At 43.3% G+C, this 22,750-nt stretch overlaps 1 protein-coding gene across 3 annotated transcripts in view; it reads left to right on the top strand.

Annotated features, from left to right (window-relative positions):
* Positions 1–20,683, top strand: part of DBT (dihydrolipoamide branched chain transacylase E2) — a 48,372-nt gene extending 27,689 nt beyond the window's left edge. For all 3 annotated transcript variants that reach the window (XM_056106539.1, XM_056106540.1, XM_056106542.1), the window contains 7 exons: positions 5,857–5,978; positions 7,462–7,678; positions 8,830–8,996; positions 11,601–11,678; positions 14,802–14,993; positions 15,137–15,208; positions 18,550–20,683. In XM_056106539.1, coding sequence (XP_055962514.1) covers positions 5,857–5,978; positions 7,462–7,678; positions 8,830–8,996; positions 11,601–11,678; positions 14,802–14,993; positions 15,137–15,208; positions 18,550–18,717 — 1,016 coding nt within the window. In that variant the 3' untranslated portion in view covers positions 18,718–20,683. The remainder of the gene's footprint in view (positions 1–5,856; positions 5,979–7,461; positions 7,679–8,829; positions 8,997–11,600; positions 11,679–14,801; positions 14,994–15,136; positions 15,209–18,549) is intronic.
* The last annotated feature ends 2,067 nt before the right edge of the window (positions 20,684–22,750 follow it).

The following is a 22,750-nucleotide window of genomic DNA, read 5'->3' as shown; positions in this document are numbered from 1 at the left end:
CAAAATAAAGCAGTAAACATAGTTTTCTAATCTTGTTATTTAGTTAATGATCTGTGTGTTTTTATCATAACACATTTCATTTTTGCCCTACAGACATTATTTATATACCTGAATTGCCACCGAAATTTCTGTTGGTCTGCTTAAATGAGGGTTAACTCCAGCATCAGAGATAGTACCTGGTCTCTCTCTCCCTCTCTTTGCATTCTGTTCATTTTGGTGCCATACTTGGTGCTCAGGGCTTACTTCTGTTTCTGTGCTTGGGGAATTTTGTTCTATTTTGTTTTTTTTGCAGTGTCAGGAATCGTACCCAGAATCTACTCATGCAAAGCTGGTGCTATAACACCGAGTGTCAGCCCTGGTCCTTGTTACGTGGTCTTTTTAAGCCTCCCTCACATTTTGTTTCTTGACATTGACTAGCTGTAAACACTGTCATTTGTCTGTGTGGAATGTCACATCTTTGGGGTTATCTCTTTTGAGGGTGTGTGGGGCAGTGTGGGGAACCACACCTGTTGGTTCAGGAGTGTGCTTCTAACTCCAGCTCTGTGCTCGCCACCATCACTCCAGGTTCCTGGTGCTTGTGCTGGCATCCGCCCGGTCAGCTGCACACGGAGCCAGCGCCTCAAGCCCTGGACTGTCTCTCCAGGGCCTGGGGTTTGTCTTGTGACTTCTTCACAGTGGTAGTTGACTTGTCCTCCGGTCCATATATTTCCTGTAAATCCAAAATGTTGAACAAGTCTGTGCTGAAATATTTCGGCTAGAATACACCCTGGTTATTAATGTGATTCATGTTGCTTCACACAAGGAAACATGAACCACCTGGACAATTTGCTTCAGTGGAATAAACTCAGGTACTGAACGAGGATAACAATACCCTTACCCCCCCCCCCCCATTGTTCCCTTTGAACTAAAAGTTATCTGTGTGATGTTACACACATCTGTGTGATGTGATTATTTGGAGCCATATAAATCATAAGATTTTTCGAGAATCTTTTTAAATCAGTAGCTGCTTTATGGCTGTGGGATGATGATTTGTGGATTCTGTCAATCCTTTGCTGTTATCAGCTGTTACTAATCTATGAAGTAGGGCTTTTTTTCTCTTGGTATGGGGCTATTAATTATTCTGAGAAAGACAGAATAATGGTTGATTCCCTTTACTAATTCACAGAGTAAGGAGTTAGTTTAATAGCGCCTTCAAATGGGGCTATCAATGTTTCCAACTTTCTCTTTATGTTTCAGTTGACTCCTTATGCCTAATCTATTACAATAATTCTTCTTGGTACTTGTGACTCTTGAAAGGGACTTGGAGGTCCTGTATAATCTTAACATTAGCCAGCCTGATTCTCTAAAGTTTCCTTGCTGTTGGCACAAGATACCCTAGGGTCACCTTGTACTTTTCTTGCCCAGGACCTGAAATTAACCATTGTTCCGTCCCTTAATGTGTGTTGGGTAAGAGCCATAGTACCACAGGTATTTCCTTTATCTTGATTCTAGCTTGATTAAAGGTATAATATAAAAAGAGTAGAAACAAAAACAAAACAAATTTTATTTCTTTGGTTTTTGGGTTACACCCATCCGTGCTTAGGGTTTACTCCTGGCTCTGTACTTGGGAATTACTTCTGGCAGTGCTTGGGAGACCATATGGGATGCCAGGGCTCAAATCCAGGTTGGCCGCTTGCGAGGCAAGCACCTTACCTGCTGTACTATTGCTCTAGCCCCAACATGCTCATTTGAAAACTATCTGAAATAAATATAGAATTGTTTTTATCCACCAGTGATTTGGACTCCCAAAAAAGAAAAGAGGATTATACTTTTGATACAAACTGAGATGAATAAAGATGCTAAATGCTTTTGTGATTGATATTAAATTAGACTCTCTAATCAGGTACGAGTTTGACTGGATACAAGATTAAATACCAACCTAGACCATCCCAAAAAAACCCAATTACTTTTTTTTTTTGAGGGGTGGTAGTCGGGGAGTTGTTTGGGCCATATCTGGTGGTGCTCAGAGCTCACTCCTGGTTCTGCTCTCAGGAATCATTCATGGCAGGGCTCAGGGGACAATACAGGGTGCCAGGGATTGAACCCAGGTCTACCACATGCAAGGCACATATCCTATCCTCTGTACTATCTCTCCTGCCCCCCACCCCCCCCAAAAAAGCAAATTACTCTCATGAACAGGTGTATACTTCCTGATGTTCAGGGTTGGCCCCCAGCCTTGCAGGGAGCACCGTGCAGTGGTGGAGGTTGACTCCACACCTCCTTCATGAAGCACATGTACTCCAGCTCTTTAACTATCTTATGGGCTCCTGAATTTGTTTTTAATACATGGAAAATAAATCTGTAGAATCAAGGGCTTAAGAGTTGAAACTAGACATCTTTATTTCCAGTAGTAGTTTTGGATATTGCCCTGTGTTTCAATCCTTACATCAATAATATTTTTCCTCAAGTGGGGGTGAGTGCTCCTAGTGGTCCTCAGTGGCCCTGGGGCCTCTTCCAGTGATTCTAGCTGGCTAGCACTTCAATGCTGTGGCCCAAAGATCCCGTGTTGCTCAAGTCCTTGCGTGTTGGGCCCTCTGGGGCCACACTGGCAATGCTTGGGGCCTCTAAGGTCATACCAGGCAATGCTTTAGGGGCCCTGCAGGTAAATATATTCTCCAGTATTCGGGGGTACTTGGAGTTTGGAGGTCAAACCAGGAGTTCATGCATGATCCCCCAACTCCTAAATGATATTTTATGGTACTGTTTCTTGCAGCCTGGAGTTGCCGCCTGTTTTTCAAGACTGGAATATTATAATTTTAGTGAGGGAAACTTTTTGTGACCTTTAAGTCTTATTTATCAGTGGTCAACTATGGACAGACTGCTGTCAGAAAGGATTTATGCCATCTGTGTGTTTACAGGGCATGTATTGTTTAAATAAAATACATTATGTTGAAATTCAGCTACTTAATGTCATCAGGATTATCTCAGAACTGATCGTATCTGGGTCTCAGTGTGTGCTCTATTGGAAATTCAGTTTTAGGTGGAGTTCTCTTTCTGGCAAACCTGATTTCTCTCACTTCTGTTTATAAAATCAGGTGACTGGTTTTTAAACAATTAAAACCTATCATACCAGCTTTTTATTTTTCTTTCAGAATCATAAGGGTTTTTGTTCATTTATTTTGGGAGTTTGGTGCCATACCCAACCAAGTTGGGGGTGAAGTACAGGGGACCATGTGATACCTGGAGTCAGACAGGGCTGGCAGCAGCCTGGGCAAGTGCCTAATGTCCGGGATTGCCTCTCTCACCCTTTGTTTCGGGGATACTCCTGTATTGTTTAAGGGCTTCATTTGGTTTCGTGCTCGGGGACACGAAGCTGAGTGTGAGCTACTATCATGCAGAGCATGCATAGAATGCTGTGATTGTCTCCTTTGCCCCAATTTCATTCCCGTAAGATATTTAAGTATAACTCAAAACTTTCTTGTTATGCAAAGAAATGTTATTTGTGGCTCCCTTGAGGGTTTTGGGGTTTTGTTTTGTTTTTTTGTTTGGTTTGGTTTGGTTTAATTTAGGCTCTGAGCTTTGTCATTATTCCATCACTCACCTTTCCAAGTTTCTGAAAAGGCACGACCAGCTTTGAGAAGAATTGTTTCCGAGGGAAAAGTGAGAGGGTCTGATGGAAGTCTGAATGCCTTTCCTTTATATGAATGCATGCTTTGGATGCCGCAATTTTAGGTATCCTGGGTCTTACGCTGTGCGCACAACTAAGTTCCCAGGATGTTTGACAGCAAATAAGTGGACATTTCCTCTAATGTCTCCTAATTAAGGAGACTTGCCACTTTTGAGAAGTATTAAGGATGAGTTGGAGGGACATAAGACGTCGCAGGAGTCTTATAAAAAACTAAATATTTTGCCCCTTACATTGCATTTGCCCTTTAACACCATCATTAGTGGGCTTTTTGTCTGTGATAGTGTTATCTACGTTCTCATTAAATCCACAGAGGTGGGTTATAAACCGAGGTTTTATAGCTTGTCGATAGTGACATAGCAAGTAGTGGATGGAGTTATAGTTTGACCTCAGCTGTTTAACTTAAGAGCCTTTGTTGCTGACCACCTTTGTTACACTGAAACTTCTATTTAGAGCTAATGGGTGTCTGTGCCATTCTGTATCTAGAACACTGAAATTGAATTTCCAATTCCATGAACAGTGTTTGGGGATGTTAAACAAAAAGCTCTTTGATATAAATCATGCTAAGATCACAGAGTGCCACTTAATTATGCTCAGAAACCTGAGTTGGATAAAATAATGCCAGGACACATTATGTGCACAATGAATGAAGTAGCTCTAGCTTAATTTTGTGCAGCCAATTAGAAGTTGCAAGTTTTAAGGGAAAAATTCTTCAGGCATTTTTTTTTTAGTATTTCAAAACATTTTCTTCCCCAAATTTCCCCCAGTCATCTGAGTTAATTTGCTCCCTACTCATGTAGTTTTATGGTTTAATTTTTTAATAATTCAAATTTATTTTATTAGTTAATCTGAAGTAATATGACTTTCTTGTAAATTTTCTTCATATGAGGAATTTTAGCAACACTAAATTAGCAACCTTCAATACTTCTTTTTGTTTTTTTGTGGTTTTTTTTTTTGTGCCATACCTGGTGGTACTCAGGGCTTACTCCTAACTTGTGCTTAGGTATTACTCCTGGCAATGCTCAGAGGACCTTATTGATTTTGGGTCATGGAACTCCGGTTGGTCACATGCAAACCTGCTCTACTGGCTCTCCGGCCCCTACAGAGTGTCTTTACACAGTACTTCTTTCCCAGAGTTTCTTCTTCTTTCTTAAAATAAAAAATATTTTAATTTCAACCATAATAATAAAATCATGTATATGTGTGCTAGACCCATGAAAATTTCATTCGTTGGAGAGTCATGAAATTTGAGGTTAGTCTTAACTCTGTCCCTCCTCTAATCCGTTTCCACACATGTCCTTCACACCTGTAAAATGGCATGATAATTAATGGAGAAAATAGGTGTAAAAACGCTTAGGAAACAATTTTCAGAGAGTTGTGGAATAAGTTGGTATTTTAGTATTTTCGAAGATGGCTTTCTCCCAACTATGTCACTATTTAAAATAGAGTGACTTTGTTGCAGGAAGGTAGGGAAAAACTCCTTACCTCCTTACCTTACCTGTCTCTCTGCAGCAACTTCTCACAAATAGGTTTATTTTTATCATCAATATCCAGGTTGTCGTAAAAGGCAATATTTTACAACATTATCAAAGTATTTTTTTCACTAGATAAGTAGCAGTAAATTGTTTGATCCTTTAGGAAACATCATTTTTCATATATGGACTGCGTAACTCCTAGATCTTAATCCCTCCTCGGCCCCTAGATCTTAGATTTTGGGTTTTTCTTGGTTTGGAGGGTTTTGGGAGATTTTATTGTTTGGTTTTTTGGTCACACCAGATGTTTGCTCAGGCCTTACTGCTGGCTCTGCACTCAGAGTTCACTCCTGTTGAGGCTCAGGGTACCATATGGGATGCCGGGGATTAAATTCAGGGCTGCCCCTGCAGGGCAAGTGCCTTACCTGCTGTACTGTCTCTCCAGCCCCTATTACATTTTGTTTTTAACAGAAAAGAAATTAATGCCTGAAAATGATTACTCAGAACTGTACAAATACTGGACCCATGGGCCCCACCCCATGCAATACACACAGAAGCACAGTTTCCATTCCACCCCTATTGTTTTCCTGTTCTGAAGGAGGCTGATGGTGTTTTATTTTTCCTTCAGTGTATATTAACTTCAAGTTAAATTTGTTTTTGTGAATCTCTAAAGTAGTCCTGGCTAAAGAGTAACATTTTAACATTTTACATTGTGGCCAGACTCAGAAGAAGATGTCGTGGAAACTCCTGCGGTGTCCCACGACGAGCACACGCACCAAGAGATAAAGGGCCAGAAAACGCTGGCGACGCCTGCAGTCCGCCGGCTGGCAATGGAAAACAATGTAAGTTTCCTTACTGTTTCACAGGAGGGGGAAGAACTCACCGGAAGGGGGGGGGGGGCGTGCCCTGCACGCAGCCGACCTGGGTTCAGCCCCCCAGCATCCCACCCATATGGTCCCCCAGCACCGCTAGGAGTAATTCCTGAGTGCAGAGCCAGGAGTAACTCCTGAGCATCTTTGGGTATGACCCAAAAAGCAAAAAAAAAGAACACATAGGAAGAACACGTCGGTGGGGACTGGAGAGAAATCTCCGTGGACCAAGCAGTGCTCTGACGTTCCCACCAGGAGTGAATCTGGAGCTGCCCCCCAATACTGTAAGGTGTGGCCCTGGAACAAAAAAGAGAAATTATGCATTTGTGTAGACACAAACTGTGAATAATTGCCATCATCTCAAGATGATATGACTGTTTCTGATTAAAGAAAACGTTTGGTCAAATAGCACCAACTGGGCCAGTAGATCCTCAGACAAAACTTAAGCAACCCCATTGTGAAATGTAGCAGTCAGCACAAATTGACTTTTATTGACCTAAGTTTTCATAGTTCCATTTGCCTTTGTATTGTAACAAACAATGTGTAGTAAATTTGTTTGTGCCTGCTAAGGGCCAGGCAGGGGTGGTGGGAGGGAAACTGGGGACACTGGTCACACTCATGGTGTGATTGGTGTGAGAACATTAATGCCTGAAACAATAGTCTTAGGAACAACTTCATAATCACGTGTGAAAATACCTTATTATTATTGTTATTATAATTTTGGCTTTTTGGGTCACCCCCAGCGAAGCTCAGAGGTTATTCCTGACTCTGCACTCTGGAATTAACTCCTGGCAGTGCTCGGGGGACCACATGGGATGCTGGGGATCGAACTCAGGTTGGCTGTATGCAAGGCAAATGCCCTGCTCACTGTGCATTACTCTGGCCCCTGAAATTTTCTTTTAAAAAGAAAACATTTGAAAGGGAGATAACTCAAAGTGCTCTGTATGTGAGTAGCCTGGGTTCAGTCCCCAGGGACCTTGAGCACTGTTGGGAAAAGCCTGTGAGCACCGCTGATTATGCCCCAACTCCCACAGAAAGTAAAACAAAACAAAAAAACATGAAAATACCTATTTCTAAAAAAATCATTTCTCAAAGTTCTCATGAGAAATGCAAAGAAAATTTGGAGTGTGTCTGCCTTTTCCTTTTTGTTTTATTTATTTAGGGAGGGAAGGGTGGTTGGGCCATACTCCTGGCTGGAGACTCAGAACCACACTGGGGATGCTCACGGGACCCTGTGGGTTGCCAGGGATCAAACTCAGGTCAGCGACATGAAAGGCACGTTGGTCTAGCTCACGTTGCCCATCCAGAGTACGTGTTTTGTTTGTTGGAGCCCAAGTTCGATCCCTGGTAACTTTTTGATCAACCCCCAAACACTGAGTTGGGAGTAGCCCCTAAGCATCTATCAGGTGTCGTCTGAAAAAAGAAACAGAATAATAGTTAAATGTCCATTTTTTAGATTAAGCTGAGTGAAGTTGTTGGCACAGGAAAAGATGGCAGAATTCTTAAGGAAGATATCCTCAACTATTTGGAAAAGCAGACGGGAGCTATATTACCTCCTTCACCAAAAGGGGAAATTGTGCCACCTCCAGCAAAACCAAAAGAGAAGACTATTCCTGTTCCAGTATCAAAACCGCCGGTATTCATAGGCAAAGACAGGACAGAACCAGTGAAAGGTAATAAGAACCTTTATTTTTAATAGAAATAATAATGTAAGGGAATAGTGTAAAGTGTTTGGGCAGAAGATAAGAGTGTTTTCAATTATTGCTGAAGGGAAAGTTTTGTTTTCTTTCATTGAAGTGAAGCACATAGTTTTTATTCAACAAAACTCGCTTAGAAAGAGGTAGGAAGAAAGAAGGGAAATGTATTTGTTCAAGAGTCAACACAAGCATCTCCAGAGTGGAAATAAGCGAGTTAAGAAACAGACAAGCCAGCCAGCCATGTGCTCAAGGGAGAACGCAGGTTTGAAGAGAAGCCGCTGAAGGCAAGGTTGATACTCGGCATATGGGGAAATGACGGTGTTTTCAGGCACCGTGACAGTCTGTGCTGATAATTTCTGAACTCGTCTACAACGGTGGGTTTCCTTGGGATGCATGCACATCCCAAGAACATGTGTAGATCATTGTTCTGTTAGATAAAATTGGGGGGATCTTTCCAATAGTCATTATTTTTAGGGCGCTTTTAAAGTCATTCCTGGTTTATGAGCTCTGTTAAGGTACTTGGCTTCCGGAAGTGGGCCTCAGCGAGAAAGCCTCTGGGTGGATGCACCATTTCCATTCTTTTGCGTTTTCTCTATGGCACAGTTGCTGCTTGTTACAGTAACACCCTGAGCTCTGGGTGCTGTGGCAGGGTCACCCTAAATTCTGGGTGCTGCGTGGCAGTCACGGCCTCAGCTCAGAGAGAAGTGACTGAAAACAGTAGCTTTAAGACCTGCTCTTCAAGCCCCTGTTCTCTTGAAAACGTGTCTCCCCATCTCTGTGTCCTGGTCTGCCTAGTTTCACTCTCAAGAAGCCTGTGTTCTCTACCAACATGTACTTCTCCTTTTCTCTCTCCTCACATCTTTCTGGAGAAGTTTCAATAAAACCTACCTTGCTTTACCAAAACAAAAACAAACAACAACAAAAGTATAACTTTTGGATCAACCCCAAATACTGAGTTGGGAGTAGCATATGTAAGCAGCAGTATCTATAAATAGCACCAAGAAGAACTGTAGAGTGACCAGCATTAGAGAACCTTTTATTGTAGGTAGGGGATGGGAGGGTAGTGGGGTGGGGTGGGGACAGCAAAGAATTAAACTATTAGAAACAATGTATGTGATGTGTTTCAGGCTTTCACAAAGCCATGGTCAAGACTATGACTGCAGCCTTGAAGATCCCTCACTTTGGATATTGTGACGAGGTTGATGTTACTGAGCTGGTTAAACTCCGAGAAGAACTGAAACCCATTGCTTTGTCGCGGGGAATTAAGCTCTCCTTTATGCCCTTCTTCTTAAAGGTGAGGTTTCGTTCATCTTCAGCCACGAGCTGCTGTAGGACATCTACCTTTTGTTTTGCAGAGATGCAAGGTGTTCACTGTGGATCAGAATGTAATTGTTCCTTGGCCATATCGCATAGGAAATTGTCCACATTTCATGGGAATTTGTAAAATTGACTTTTTTTTCCCTTTTGGGTCACACGTGGTGATGCACAGGGGTTCCTCCTGATTCTGCCCTCAGGAATTACTCCTGGTGGTGCTCAGGGGACCATATGGGATGCTGGTGATCCAACCCTGGTCCACCATGTGCAAGGCAAATGCCCTACCCACTGTCCTATCGCTCCAGCTCAAAATTGACATTTTTTTGTTGCTTGATCTGCTTGTGTCTGTAACTAGCTCACGTTGCCCATCCTTCATGGAACTGCTGCCGTTGGTCACTCCAGAGGGATGCAGGCCTAGCAGTCAGAGGCATATGGTGCTAGGGTCACCCCCAGAGCCTTCTAGGCCTGTGCTCAGTTTCTTGAGCCACATCCTTGGCCCCATGATCTTTTTTTGATCCTGAATAATTCCTGACTTGTAAATACTGCTGTCTCCCTTCTAAGGAAATTGGGACTCAGATAAATTGAGAAGGTTGTTAGGGATTTATAGCTAACAGCAAGAGAAGGCTTAGTTTTATCTCTGCTTTATAAAACACTGCAGGCTATGGTGTTGAACCCTGGAGTCGCGTCCTGTGCCTTGGCTAATTTCCCAGAAATAAATCACCAAAGTATCCCCTACTCTGCAGTGATCACTGCTTAGTGCCTGAGAGTAGTTTTCCATGCTCCTTAACTGTGGCATGCATATACTGTTACCTGCCTCTTCTTTTTTATTTTTTTGCTTTTTGGGTCACACCTGGTAATGCTAAGAGATTACTACTCCTGGTGGTGCTCAGAGGATAGTATGCTGTGCCAGAGATCAAACCTGGGTTGGCCATGTGCAAGTCTAACACCGTCCTTGCTTTACTATTGCTCCAGCCCTGCCTCTGTTTCTGCCAGATTAAGATCACCATTGTTGTTTATGGGACACAAAATGCCACATGAAGTGCCCTTCTGTCCTTGATTGTAAGCTGCATGACCTAAGTAGCATATTTTGTTCAGGTGGCACATTCTAGAAGCTTTTACCAGCTGCCTTAGAATGAGTTCAGTCTGCTTTTGCTTCCCATCACAATCTCATGGCCTCACAACTGTTGACTTAGTTGTCTCTTCACTGGCCACTGAGCTTTTCTGAGCTAGAAACGGTTCTTTAGCTGTATCTTTTTGATATTCTCTTGACAAACGGAGAGATGTTCCTCTGAACAGGAAATGTAGTAGGTGGCAGTCACCGTGAGCACTGGACTAGATGATCGCTTGAAAGAGTCCTCTGGAGTGCTGGAGTGACAGGGCACGTGGATGAGATCACTCAAGTCATGTGTGAGCCAGAAGAAACAAAGGCCGAAAAGTTTTCTATTCATATATATATATAAATATATATATATATATTTTCCTTTTTGGGTCACACCCGGCAATGCTTAGGAGTTCCTCTTGGCTCTGAGCTCAGGAATTACTCCTGGTGGTGCTTGGTGGACCATATGGGATGCTGGGAATCGAACCTGGGTTGGCCGCATGCGAGGCAAACGCCCTACCCACTGTGCTCTTGCTACAGCCCCTTCTATCCATATTTAATGGGCAGGTAGAAATTGGGTTAGCATGTTAGAAGGAGAATGGGGTCAGTACTGACACTAGAAGAGTTTTTTGCATGTGGCATAGGGTCCATAACCCATCTGTTTTCTTCACCTGGGTTCTAACACTGGCAGGGATGAAGCACAGAAGCAGGATTTGAGTCCAGTGTGTCTTTTCTTTTTTTTTTTTTTCTTTCAGAGCCATCCCTGGAGATGCTCAGGGTTCACTCCTAGCTCTGAACTCAGGAATCATTCTTGGCAGGCTCAGGGATGTTGGATATCAAGCCAGGGCAGCCACATGCCAGGCAAGCGTCTATCTGCTGTACTACAGCTCTGGCCATGTCTGTTTTCCCCCAGCGCGCCCTTCCATCCCAGTGGTTGGCCACACTCAATGATGATCAGGGGTTACTCCTGGCTCTGCACTTAGGAATTACTCCTGCTGGTACTTGGGGGATCATATGAGATGCCAGGGATCAAAACCCGGGTCGACCATGTGGAAGGCAAGTGCCCTACCCACTGTACAATGGCTCCAGCCTATCTTTTCTTAATTTAGTGACCATTGTCATTCTAAACTCAGAAGCAGTTTATAAGAACACTACCAGAGGGCGTGGATATAAAGAGGCATGGATTGGGTTATGCCTTCAGCCCTCACATAATTAAGAAGCAGACATTTTCCTTTCATACTTGGGTCAATCTGCATAGTTGTTTTCAGAAATTTCCTTGATATCTACAAGCTGCCTGCTGTTTTTTCTCTTATTCTTAAGTGATTAGAGGAAATCCATACTGCTTGAAGATAACATAGATGCACATAGGTACACACAACTTGAAATTAAGCTCATAGATAAGTGTTTTTTCCCTTTACACCTCACCTTCAAATTATCTTTTCAGAGTTGTAAATGCTGACATTGTATTCTCCTTCTGTTAAACAGGCTGCTTCCTTGGGATTACTCCAGTTTCCTATTCTGAATGCTTCTGTGGATGAAAACTGCCAGAACATAACATACAAGGTTGGCTATTGGTTGTGAAATGTTCTTATTGTAAATAGAAGGTGATGTGAATGTGCTTGTTAATTAGAGAAGCTTCTATTGTACCTCAGTGGTCATCTTTTTAGACTAGAATTAAAGGTACAGACAAACCAGCACACTGAAATATAATTTGTCATTGTTGGTTTTACTGTTTAATAATGATACTGTTCCAGTGATCGCCCCTTTGGAGAGGTTTGTGGATACCCAGCAATGCTCTGGGAATCAAACCCAGAGCCCCCAAAGACAAAGCATGTGCTCCAACCCTTTGAACCATCTCCCTGATCCTAGTTTTTCGGGTATGGTTTGGACTTGGGGGGAAATCACACCTGATGGAGCTCAGGGGCTGCTCTGTGCCTTGGGGGTCATCCCAGGTGGTGCTCAGGATCAAAACCTGAGCTTTCCGTGTGCAGAGGCTGTGCTCAACCCATTGGGCCATTTCTTCTGCCCTATATTGGTATTTTTAAGTCCCTTTGGTTTTCTGCTTAAAATAATAGAAATACATGACTGTGAACAATCCATAAGCCCAGAATTATGCACCCCTTTTTGCTATATCCTTTCCTCTAAAAAGAAGCTCTTCCAAATAGAATTCCTATAATTTTAAAACAAGAATAATTTAAATGAGAAAACTGATACAAATTTGATTTTTGTTTGAGCTGGGTTTTTTGTTGTTGTTGTTTTTTTTTTTTTTGGTTACACCCGGCAGCGTTCAGGGCTTCCTCCTGTCTCTGCATTCAGGAATCACTCTTGGCAGGGCTCGGGGACCAAATGTGGTCACAGGATCGACCATGGGTGGCCAAGGCCAAGGTTCTATGATTGGAGTGAAAGAGTATGAGAACAGACTCATAACACTATATGCCCGAAACCTCTATAATGTTATACACCAGTGTCACCTTTGAAAGGTCTTAAGAACTGGGGCCAGAAGGATAGTACAGTGAGTGGGTAGGGCATTTGTCTTGCATGCAGTTGACCCGAGTTCAATCTCTGCCTAGGAGTATTTCCTGAGTGCAAAGCCAGGAGTAACCCCTGAGCACACTGGTATGTCCTCCACAAAACCAACCCCAAACAGATATCTTAAGAATTCTTTGCCAGTCCTTGTGTTTATTCCTTATTAGAGATAAGTATTAAGGGGCCAGGATGTTGTTCATATTGCTCCACAGAGCATACGCCTCACATTGAGTGAGGCTTTGTCTGCCATCCCTGACAACAGGAAAGTAGATAAATACACAACCAGGAATAGAATAGATATCATAAGCAGTCAAACCTTCACATATAATTAGTATCATTTCCTTCCTAATTATGTACTATTACAGGGGCGCAAGCAGTAGTATAGTGGATAGTGCATTTGCCTTGCACAAGACTGACCTGAGTTCAGTCTCTGGCACTACATACGGTCTCCTGAGCCTCCCAGGAGTGATCCCTGAGCACAGAGCCAGCCATGTGTAAGCCCTGAGCACTGCTGGCTGTGTCCAAAAACAAACATATATAACTCCTGTTCTAGAGAATTTCAACAGGAAAATATTTATCTTTAATCCCACGATAGCAAAAATAATTAATTACTTTGAGATATGTATCCTAGGAATTTATTTTTACATACTTAAAAATCATATGGACTATACATGCTCTTTTATTAAACTTATTAAACTTACAACCTGAAAGTATTTTTCTTTCAACATTTCTTTTTTCATGTAGTATATTGTCACTGTCACTGTCCTCCCGTTGTTCATCGATTTGCACAAGTGGGCACCAGTAATGTCTCACAACAAATTGTGAGACTTGTTACTGTTTTTCGCATATTGGATACATCCGGGGTAGCTTGCCAGGCTTTGCCATGCAGGCGAGATACTCTTGGTAGCTTGCCGGGCTCTCTGAGAGGGGTGGAGGAATCGAACCTGGGTCGACTGCATGCAAGGTAGACACCCCACCCGCTGTGCTATCGCTCCAGCCCATGTAGTATATTACATATTAATAAATGTAGCATTATTACTTAGCCAGTGGACTGTAGGTAAACTTTAGGATTGTTTATAATTTCTTAATTTTACAGTCTGAATCCAGTATCCCTATATAGTTCCTGCATTTATTGTTTTCCAAAAAATGTGTTCCAGCTGATACTTTCATTAGCAGTGTATGAAAATATAGCATATTGCCCTATATTCTTTTTTTTCCCCCCTGATTTTACTTTTTTTTTTTTGCTTTTTGGGTCATACCCCACGATGCTCAGGGGTCACTCCTGGCTCATGCACTCAGGAACTGCTCCTGGTGGTGCTCAGGGGACCACATGGGGTGCTGGGAATCGAACCTCTGTCGGCCATGTTGGCTGCGTGCAAGGCCAATGCCCTACCCGCTGTGCCATCACTCCAGCCCCTGATTTTACTTGTTTTTGGTTTGTGACTATACCCTTCAATGTTCAGGGCTATATGTGGTTCTGGAGACCAAATCCCTGTCAGCCACATGTAAAGCAAGTACCTTACTCGCTATACTTTTTCTCCTGCCCATATTGCCCTGTACTCTTAACCAAGGTAAAAACTACCTTTTAAAAAGTATCCTTCAGAATCTGTGGGCCAGTGCAAAGATGGGGTGTCTGTTTTGCATGCTGGAAGCCACAGTTTCACCCCAAGCACTGTGGGTATGGCCCCACACCAAAACAAATAGATCAGTTGATGAGAACCAAAGATTCCACTTAATGTCAATTAGAAAAGAGATAAAGTCACAGAAATAGTAGAATGGGTAGGGCAGGCACTTGCCTTGCACTTGGCTGCCCAGGTTGGTCTCCAGCACCACCTGTGACACATGAGCCACATAGCTGGGTACGGCCCAAACTCCTCTCCCCCAACAAATTATTTTGTTTTGGGTCACACCTGGCAGTTCTCAGGGTACCGTATAGGATGCTGGGGATCGAACCTGGGTCAACTGTATGCAAGGCAAGCACCCTACCCACTGTACTATCTCTTGAGCCCCAGCCCACCAAATTATCACAAGACAATCACCACCTTTCTGGTATTGTTTTTGATAGATGTTTTTATAAAACAGTGAAAGGTGGTCTTTTCCTGTTATCTTGTGAAAAGACTTATTGTTTCAACTTTCCGTGTGTCTGTGTGTATCTTTTAGGCTTCTCATAACATTGGGATAGCAATGGATACGGAGCAGGGATTGATCGTGCCCAATGTGAAAAATGTTCAGGCCTGCTCTGTATTTGAGATCGCCTCGGAGTTGAACCGTCTCCAGCAGCTGGGCTCCAGCGGGCAGCTGGGCACCACTGAACTCACGGGTGGCACATTTACTCTTTCCAACATTGGATCTGTGAGTACCGGCGGTGTTCAAATTCAGAAACTGTCACTGATGAGTTTTAATCATCTGCACTTTTAAAAATTTTAATTCCTTTTATCTTTTGTACCTCAAATGCTGAATGTTTTACTGTTTTTTTGCGTTTTTTTTTTTTCCAGATTGGTGGCACCTATGCCAAACCAGTGATATTGCCACCTGAAGTAGCAATTGGGGCTATTGGATCAATTCAGGTATGTTTATTCAGTCACTGAAAAAGGAATTTGAACAAATCAATGGAGTAAACAGTGAAGAGTAGCCATTAACGTGGTTTTTTGCCCTCCTTTTTTGAGTTTAACTGTGACTTTGGCTTCTGGAACCAATTATATCTTCCTGAGAGTTAGGCTGCAACTCTGCTCTCTGTCTGTGTGTGTTATGAATGGTGGGGATTAGAATTGTTTCTGAGTGCATTATCTATTGTAGATTATGCTGGGCATACCTAGGAGTCCCTACCAATATCTCAAATTAAGCTAATCACTTCGAACATTTGTTTTGCTCTTGCTTTTTTTGTCACACCTGGCTATGCTCAGGGGTTAATCCCGACTCTACGCAGGAATTACTCCTGGCGGTGTGCAAGTGACCATATGGGATGCCGGGGATCAAAACCGGGTTAGTCACATGCAAAACGAAATGCCTTATCCACTGTACTATCACTCTGACCCCTAAACTTTATATATATTTTTAAGTTTTTATCGGTTTAGTCACTGTGAAATTAAAAAGTTATTTATATGATTGGGTTTCAGAATACAGTGTTTCAACACCCATCTGTCACTTCACCAGTGTTCATTTCCCTTCATCATTTGTCTCCCACCCACCAGTCTGCCTCTCTGAGCAGTTGTGTGTGTGTGTGTGTGTGTGTGTGTGTGTGTATAATAGTTTTTGCACTGTGATTTAGGATACTACTGCTGATGGGTTTCATACATAACACTTGACTCCCTTGCAATACCTACTCCTCTTGTCAGTGGAACGCTTCCCTCCACCGTAGACGTTGCTCGTCCCTGTTCTGTTCTGCTGCCTACTCAGATGGAACGTTTCCTACTGATTCCTAGTTTTCATGCTCTTTGTCAGACTTTACTCTTTTTTTTTTTCTTTTTGGGTCACACCCAGCCAGTGCTCAGGGGTTACTCCTGGCTCTGCACTCAGGAATCACTCCTGGCGGTGCTTGGGGGACCATATGGGATGCAGGGAATCGAACCCGGGTCGGCCGCGTGCAAGGCAAACGCCCTACCCGCTGTGCTATTGCTCCAGCCCCAGACTTTACTCTTTATCATGGCAAGGCAAATTTAAAATGTAGATTTCTTGGGACCAAGGAGATACCTGAAGTGACTGGAACGCTTTTTGTGTGTAGGAGCCTTAAGTTTGATTCCTAACATTGGATGGTTCAATGAACACTCCTGGCAGTTCTGGGAATTGAACTGGGTTTACCACATGCAAGACAAAGGCCTTACACCATCCCCCACCCCTATGCTATTATTCCAGCCCAAACGGTTGATTCTTTTTTCATTTTTTTGGTTTTTGGATCACACCCAGCAATGCCCAAAGGTTACTCTTGGCTGTACTCAGGAATTACTCCTGGCAGTACTGAACAGACTATACAGAATGCTGGGGATCAAAACAGGTCTGTCGCATGCAAAGCAAGTGCCCCCCCCACCATGCTATCGCTCCAGCCCCCACCAAATGTAGGTTCTTTTATTTCCTTTTTTGTGGGGGTGGGGGAGTGTCATACCTAGAAATGCTTAAGGCCTACTCCTGACTCTGCACCCAGTAATGACTCCTGGTGGTGCTCGGGGATCATATGAGAGGCTAGGGATCAAACCCGGGTCATCCATGTGCAAGGCAAACCCTGCCCACTGTGCCATCACTCCGGCCCCGTGGATTCTTGGTCTTGTGTAGAGAGCCTAAAGAAATTGTGTTTTAACAAGAATCCATGTAGCTCCAGTGCATGTGATCTGTGTGGCTGATTTAGAACAGGGTTATAATAATGTTAGCCCTAGATATACATTAGAATCATTTGGCGTGATTGAAAACAATGACAACCAAATACACCTTTGGGAAAAAAAGAGCTTGACATCCTTATAATCCACCAGAAATTAAGTAATAATGCTCTGGATACCATTTTAGCACCACTATTAAATGTTAGTCACTTCATTTCGAGGGATTTATTTTTTGTTTTGGATTTGGTTTTTTTGTTTTTTTTGTTTTTTGCTTTTGGATCATACCTGGCAATGCTCAGGGTTTACTCTTTGCCCTACACTCGAGAATTACTCCTGGCTTGCTCATGCTCAGAGAACCATATGGGATGCCGGGGATTGAACCTGGGTCGGCTATGTGTAAGGCAAGCACTCTACCCATTGTGCTGTTGCTCTGGCCCTCTCTTTTTGAGTTTTGTATCTTCATAAAAACCTATCTTCTATTTATAATGCTTCTATAGAGTCTTTCATTAGTGTTTTGCTTTCATGTTGGCATGCAAAACCTTTGCAGATAATTTCATTCAGCCTTTGATTTCTGGCCCATCACCCCTCCGCAGTAGCTGTTACTCCCTATTCTTCCAACATTGCTTTCCCTTTAGGCTCACAGAGGAAATGGGGAGGAAAAAAGCAAACACACATAACATGACACGGTGTTTTCCAGTCAGGGATTTCTCCCAGTGTTCATCTTCCAGAGAAATAATCCAGGGGGGAGGGTTCTTGTCTTGCATCCCACCAATCCCGATTTGAATCACCTACATCATGTATGATCTCCTGAGCACCACCAGGGATCACTCCTGAGCACAGCAGAAATTGCTTCAGAATATCCTGATAAATCAAGAAAAATGGCCAAAAAAAAAAACATTTTTAGAAGTTGAGGGGCTGGAGCTATAATACAGCAGGGCTTACCTGCACATGGCTGACTCAGGTTCAATTCCCAGGCACCCCGTTTCTGTCCCCGAGGCTGCTAGGAGTAGGAGTCTATCAGAGTGCAGACTCTGACAACAGCAGCCCCCAGTGTAAAGCCAGGAGTAAACCCTGAGCACATCTGGGGATAGCCCCCTCTCCCACAAAGAAAGTTGAAATCTGAAAGGAGAGCCACCAGTGGTCAAGGTGTGTACCTTTTATGTACCAGGTCCTGAGTTTGATGATCGCCAGCCCTGTCTGTGCCTCCGTGGCCCTCTCCAGCTCATTGGGTGTCACTCTGAAGGCCTCCGATGTCACCAGCCCCAATAGTGTCACAGCACTAGTCACACATTGAACTGGTTGGCCAAAAAATTCCAGGAGTGGACCTTGGCCCCCTGAATGTTGGTTGGGCACCGACCCCTCACAAAGAAAAAGTTGGAATCTGGGATGAAATATTCTTTATGGATGGAGGTTTTACAGGACAAGAAGTATCTTGCGGAAGTTCTGCAATTTAGAGGTGTGAACTTAAAAAAAGTGGGGAGAGTGCCCGTTCACGTTTTCAAACGTCTCTTGAAATGTGTGTTACGTGGAGGAGGGTTGCCATTGTCAGAGTTGGTACTTGGCGCCTTGAAACTTGACTCTGTTCTCTTCCTTATTTCTAGACCCTTCCCAGATTTAACCAGAAAGGAGAAGTATTTAAGGCACAGGTGCTGAATGTGAGCTGGTCAGCTGATCACAGAATCATTGACGGTGCTACCATGTCACGCTTCTCGAATCTGTGGAAATCCTACTTGGAAAACCCAGCTTTAATGCTGTTAGATATGAAATGAAGATTAATAAGACATCTGTGAACTTTTTTTTTTTGAGCTTCCAAAGAATATGTAGAGCCTAGCAGTGCAAGCAGATGTTCTTCATTACGATTTGTATTATAAGTGATTTGTATTGTATGATTAAGGTTCTATGGCACAATATTTATCATTGTTCTGTTAGACTTTTTACTGCGATTGAATCATGGTGAAAGTGTTCCTCTGGGGCAGTTACATTTTACAGGTCCGAGTATAACTTTCCCTTTTTTGCAGGGGGTTGGGGATGGGGTCTGCCAGGGATGGAGACCCAGGTCCCCTAGTAAGCGCTTTTCTATTGCACTCCAGTCCCATAGTGTAGCTTCTGACTGTGTGGTGCTGGTGTTGGTGGTCTGACACTGGCAAAATGCAACAAAAATAATGTTACTAAAAGACAGGTAGCCATATCCTATACATGCAGTATTTACCCTATTTTTTCCCTCTGTTTTACTTAATAATATGAATGGAACTTGAGTTACATTTTGTTGGGACAAGGAATTCAATAGGCAAAAGGATTTTCTGTTTCCCTACAATCACGCCAACTGTAAGAAAAATAACAAGTGCAATTATACTTACTTTTAAGATATCTTGGAAGTATATGGCTGTGTGAAGATTATCATTGGTAAATGGCTTTTGGATATTAATACATTTTAAAGGAGAAATTGATAGAACACAATTACAGTTGTGTAGCTAGTAGAGCAGTGGAAGGTGTTTGTTGCAAATGGAGGTACTTTGGGCAGAGAGGCCACCTCAAGGGCCGAGGGGCATGTTTTGCATGCGGGAAGGCTCAGTTTGAAACCTGGCACCTCCAGGAGGGACTCCCAGAGTATCAAGCCGGGAGCAGCCTTCGAGCACTGCTGGGTGGGGCTCTGAAACAAAGAAGTACAATGAGGTCCAGAGCTATGATACGGTGGCTAGAAGCTGACATTGCACACAGCTGACCCAGGCCCCAAATCCCTGGATCCCGAGCACTACCAGGAATAATTCCTGAGAGCAGAGCCAGGAGTGACCCCTGAGGATTGCCAGTTACAACCCAGAAACAATAAGTAAAATAAATACGCCTTTAGAATCTTGCTAATGTTTTCTTGGGAAGAATGCCTTTGCAGACTGGTTTTGTGTAAAGACGGTGCTTTAAATATAGTAGCTGTTGATATTATCGTGACTCAGAAATTCACTGCCTTCAATTTTTTTTATTTTTTAACTTTCTTGGTGTTCAGCAAAAAATAGGATAGGATCAAATTAAGATCCAGGCCTGGGGAGATAACTCAGAGGGCTGGAACACGTGGTTTGCATGCAGGGGTTTGGGTTCCCTCCTGAGCACAGCCAGGATTGACCCCTGAGCACTGCATCCAGAGTGGACCCTGAACACCAAGAACGTAACCAAAAAAAAAAAAAACAAACAAACAAAAATAAGATCTATTACTACATTCTCTGTACCCTGAGAAGGCTAAGAATAAAGAGAGAAGAGTCTAATGGGCAATTGTGAATGTTAAAATAACAAATTACATTTCTTCATCATTTCCCTACAAGATGATCGTCGAGATCATTTTATTGGAGACACAGACACTTACAAATGGTACCTGAATAAATATGTTTCAACATTTTCATCCAGGTTGTGTCTAAATACGGTCTAATTGGAATTATGTGCAAATGAAAATTTGTGACAGGAAAAAGTAGTTTTCATCTCTACTTGGTTGTTCCAGTATGGAAATTATTTTTAAGTTAGAAAGGAGGTCAAATGAATGTTATTATTTTTAAAACTCAAATAATATAGTTACAAAGAAAATAAAGGTATTCTATTAATTAATTCTATTAACATTTTGATCAATGCATCTGTATACATAGCTATTCTTTTTATAAAAAGATCAAACTATACTATTTTATAATTTGTTTTTTTAATTTAACACTTATGGGGCAATTTTACAGGTCAATAAATTCACATTATACTTTTAAATGACTGCTTGTATTCTATTGTGTATATTAATATGTTTATTTGCTTGCATTTGTTTTGGGTTTAGGGACATACCTGGATGCTCAGGGGTTTCTCCTGACTCTGCATTCAGGACTCTGGCAGTGCTCAGGGACCAACCATATGTTTGTCAGAGATCAAACTCAGCATGGCCAAGTGCAAGAGTTACCTGCTGTGCTGTCACTCCAGGCCCCTGCTTTTAAATACTAAAAGTTTACTGTGTACCAAACATGGTACTTAGTATTGGACATCAAATATTTATCCTCATGGTTCATGCCTTTATTAAGCTTACAACATAGTGGGGCAGACAGGTGTTAAATTGTCTTGGGCCCAAGAAATAATTCAGCAGTCTGGGAGCGTTCTTTGTGGTGGCCTATGTTCAATCTCTGGCGCTGATGGTCCCCCAACAATGCTTAGAGCAGTCCCCAGGTAACACCAGGTCTATGAGCTTGAACTCCATGAGGACATCCTCCCCAAATCCTGGCTGGCTGCTGCCTAGGTCTGCTTGACTAGCTACTGCCGAGTGAGCCTCACATCTAAGTTCCCTTGTGAAATCCCGCCTGCCCGCACTTTCTAGAAAGGTCCGGTTTCTCTGTCTCTGCTAGCTCTCCTTAAGCAAGGGCCGCTGTCTGGTCTCAGCTGGGGAATTTCCAAGGCTGCCAACCCAGAAATATAGATTATTTCCATCGTCCCAGAGAATACTGTATTAGATAATGCTGCCCTGACTAGTAAGATAAATATATGGAGAGATGATGGGGTGGGAGAGATGTACAGGTAAGGTGCTTGCCTTACAGGCAGCCAACCTGGAACCTAGAGGTCTACATACAGTAGAGATCTGGAACCACAATAAAGTTCCTTAAACACCACCATGAATGATCCCCAAGTGCAGAACCAGAAGCACAACTGGATGTTCCCCCGCTAAAAAATCAGTAGCAGACCCAGATTCCATCCCTGGCACCTAATGATATTCTGAGAACCATTGGGAATGACCCAAAAAGCAAAAAGAAAATCAAAGAACAACAACCTCTCTGCCCCCATCCAAATTCTCTGAACTTTACTGGTCTGTGAAAAACCCTGAACACCTCTTTCTCAGACTGTTAGGAACACGAGCAGTGGTGACCTGGGCAAGCCTCCTCTCCATTCCCTGACTTCGTGAATCTTCTCCAGTGCATAGTTAGTCTTGAAATTCTCCTAATTCTGGTCATGACTCACAACCATGGTGTGCTTGGTAAAAAGCTATGGCGGAGTTCTCTTCTTGCCTCTGAACGCAGCTGCCCCTGAACTCCAGACACTCTTCCTCTCACTGGGGCCAGCACCCTGGCTGGTGACTTCTCCTGGGCTAGTGAGACCCACACAGCTCTCAGCTCTATGCTGGGTCTCAGATGGTTATTGTTAACCCCCGGTATCACCACGGGCTCCCTGTTGTTTATTTTTTGTTTTTGGGGGTCACACCTGGCAGTGCCAAGAACTGTGCATTGTGGTTCTCAGGGGTTTCAGCTGTGTTATGGGCAGGGAACGGACACCATTCAGTGTTGGAGGTCAATTCCAGGGTTCCAGCCTACAAGCCAGTTCTCCTGCCACTTGAACCATCTCGTGGGCCCCACTGCACCCCCGAAACTTAACAAAAAAATTTTTTAGATTTGTTTTTGGGGGGTGGGGGATTTGGGCCACACCTGACAGTGCTCAGGCTTACTCCTGGCTCTGAACTCAAGGGTCACTCCTGGTAGAGCTAGAGGGACCATTGCAAGGCAAGTACCCTACCTATCATGCTCTCTCTCCATCCCACCCCCCCCCACACACACACCCCAGACCCATCACCAAAACTGTTACTATTGGTATGCAGGTGGGGCTGTGGATCTGGACCTTCCAAGCATGAAGCCGTGAGTGTGTTCCTGTTGCCCGTATGCACGAGGCGAGATCCTGGCAGCTCTGCAAGGCGAGGCTCCAAGTGCCGTAGCAGCGTGTTGCCAGACACGCCGGTCGGCCCTGCAAGAGCACCACCCAGAGAAAGACCACGGAGAGCGCCTCAGCCAAATGTGCGAGCATTGCAAA

This window comes from Sorex fumeus, unplaced genomic scaffold, assembly GCF_029834395.1.
Source record: "Sorex fumeus unplaced genomic scaffold, SorFum_2.1 ptg000131l, whole genome shotgun sequence".
NCBI classification, from domain to species: domain Eukaryota; kingdom Metazoa; phylum Chordata; class Mammalia; order Eulipotyphla; family Soricidae; genus Sorex; species Sorex fumeus.
Note: the sequence above shows the minus strand (reverse complement) of the source record. Positions and strands in the feature narration are given on the sequence as shown.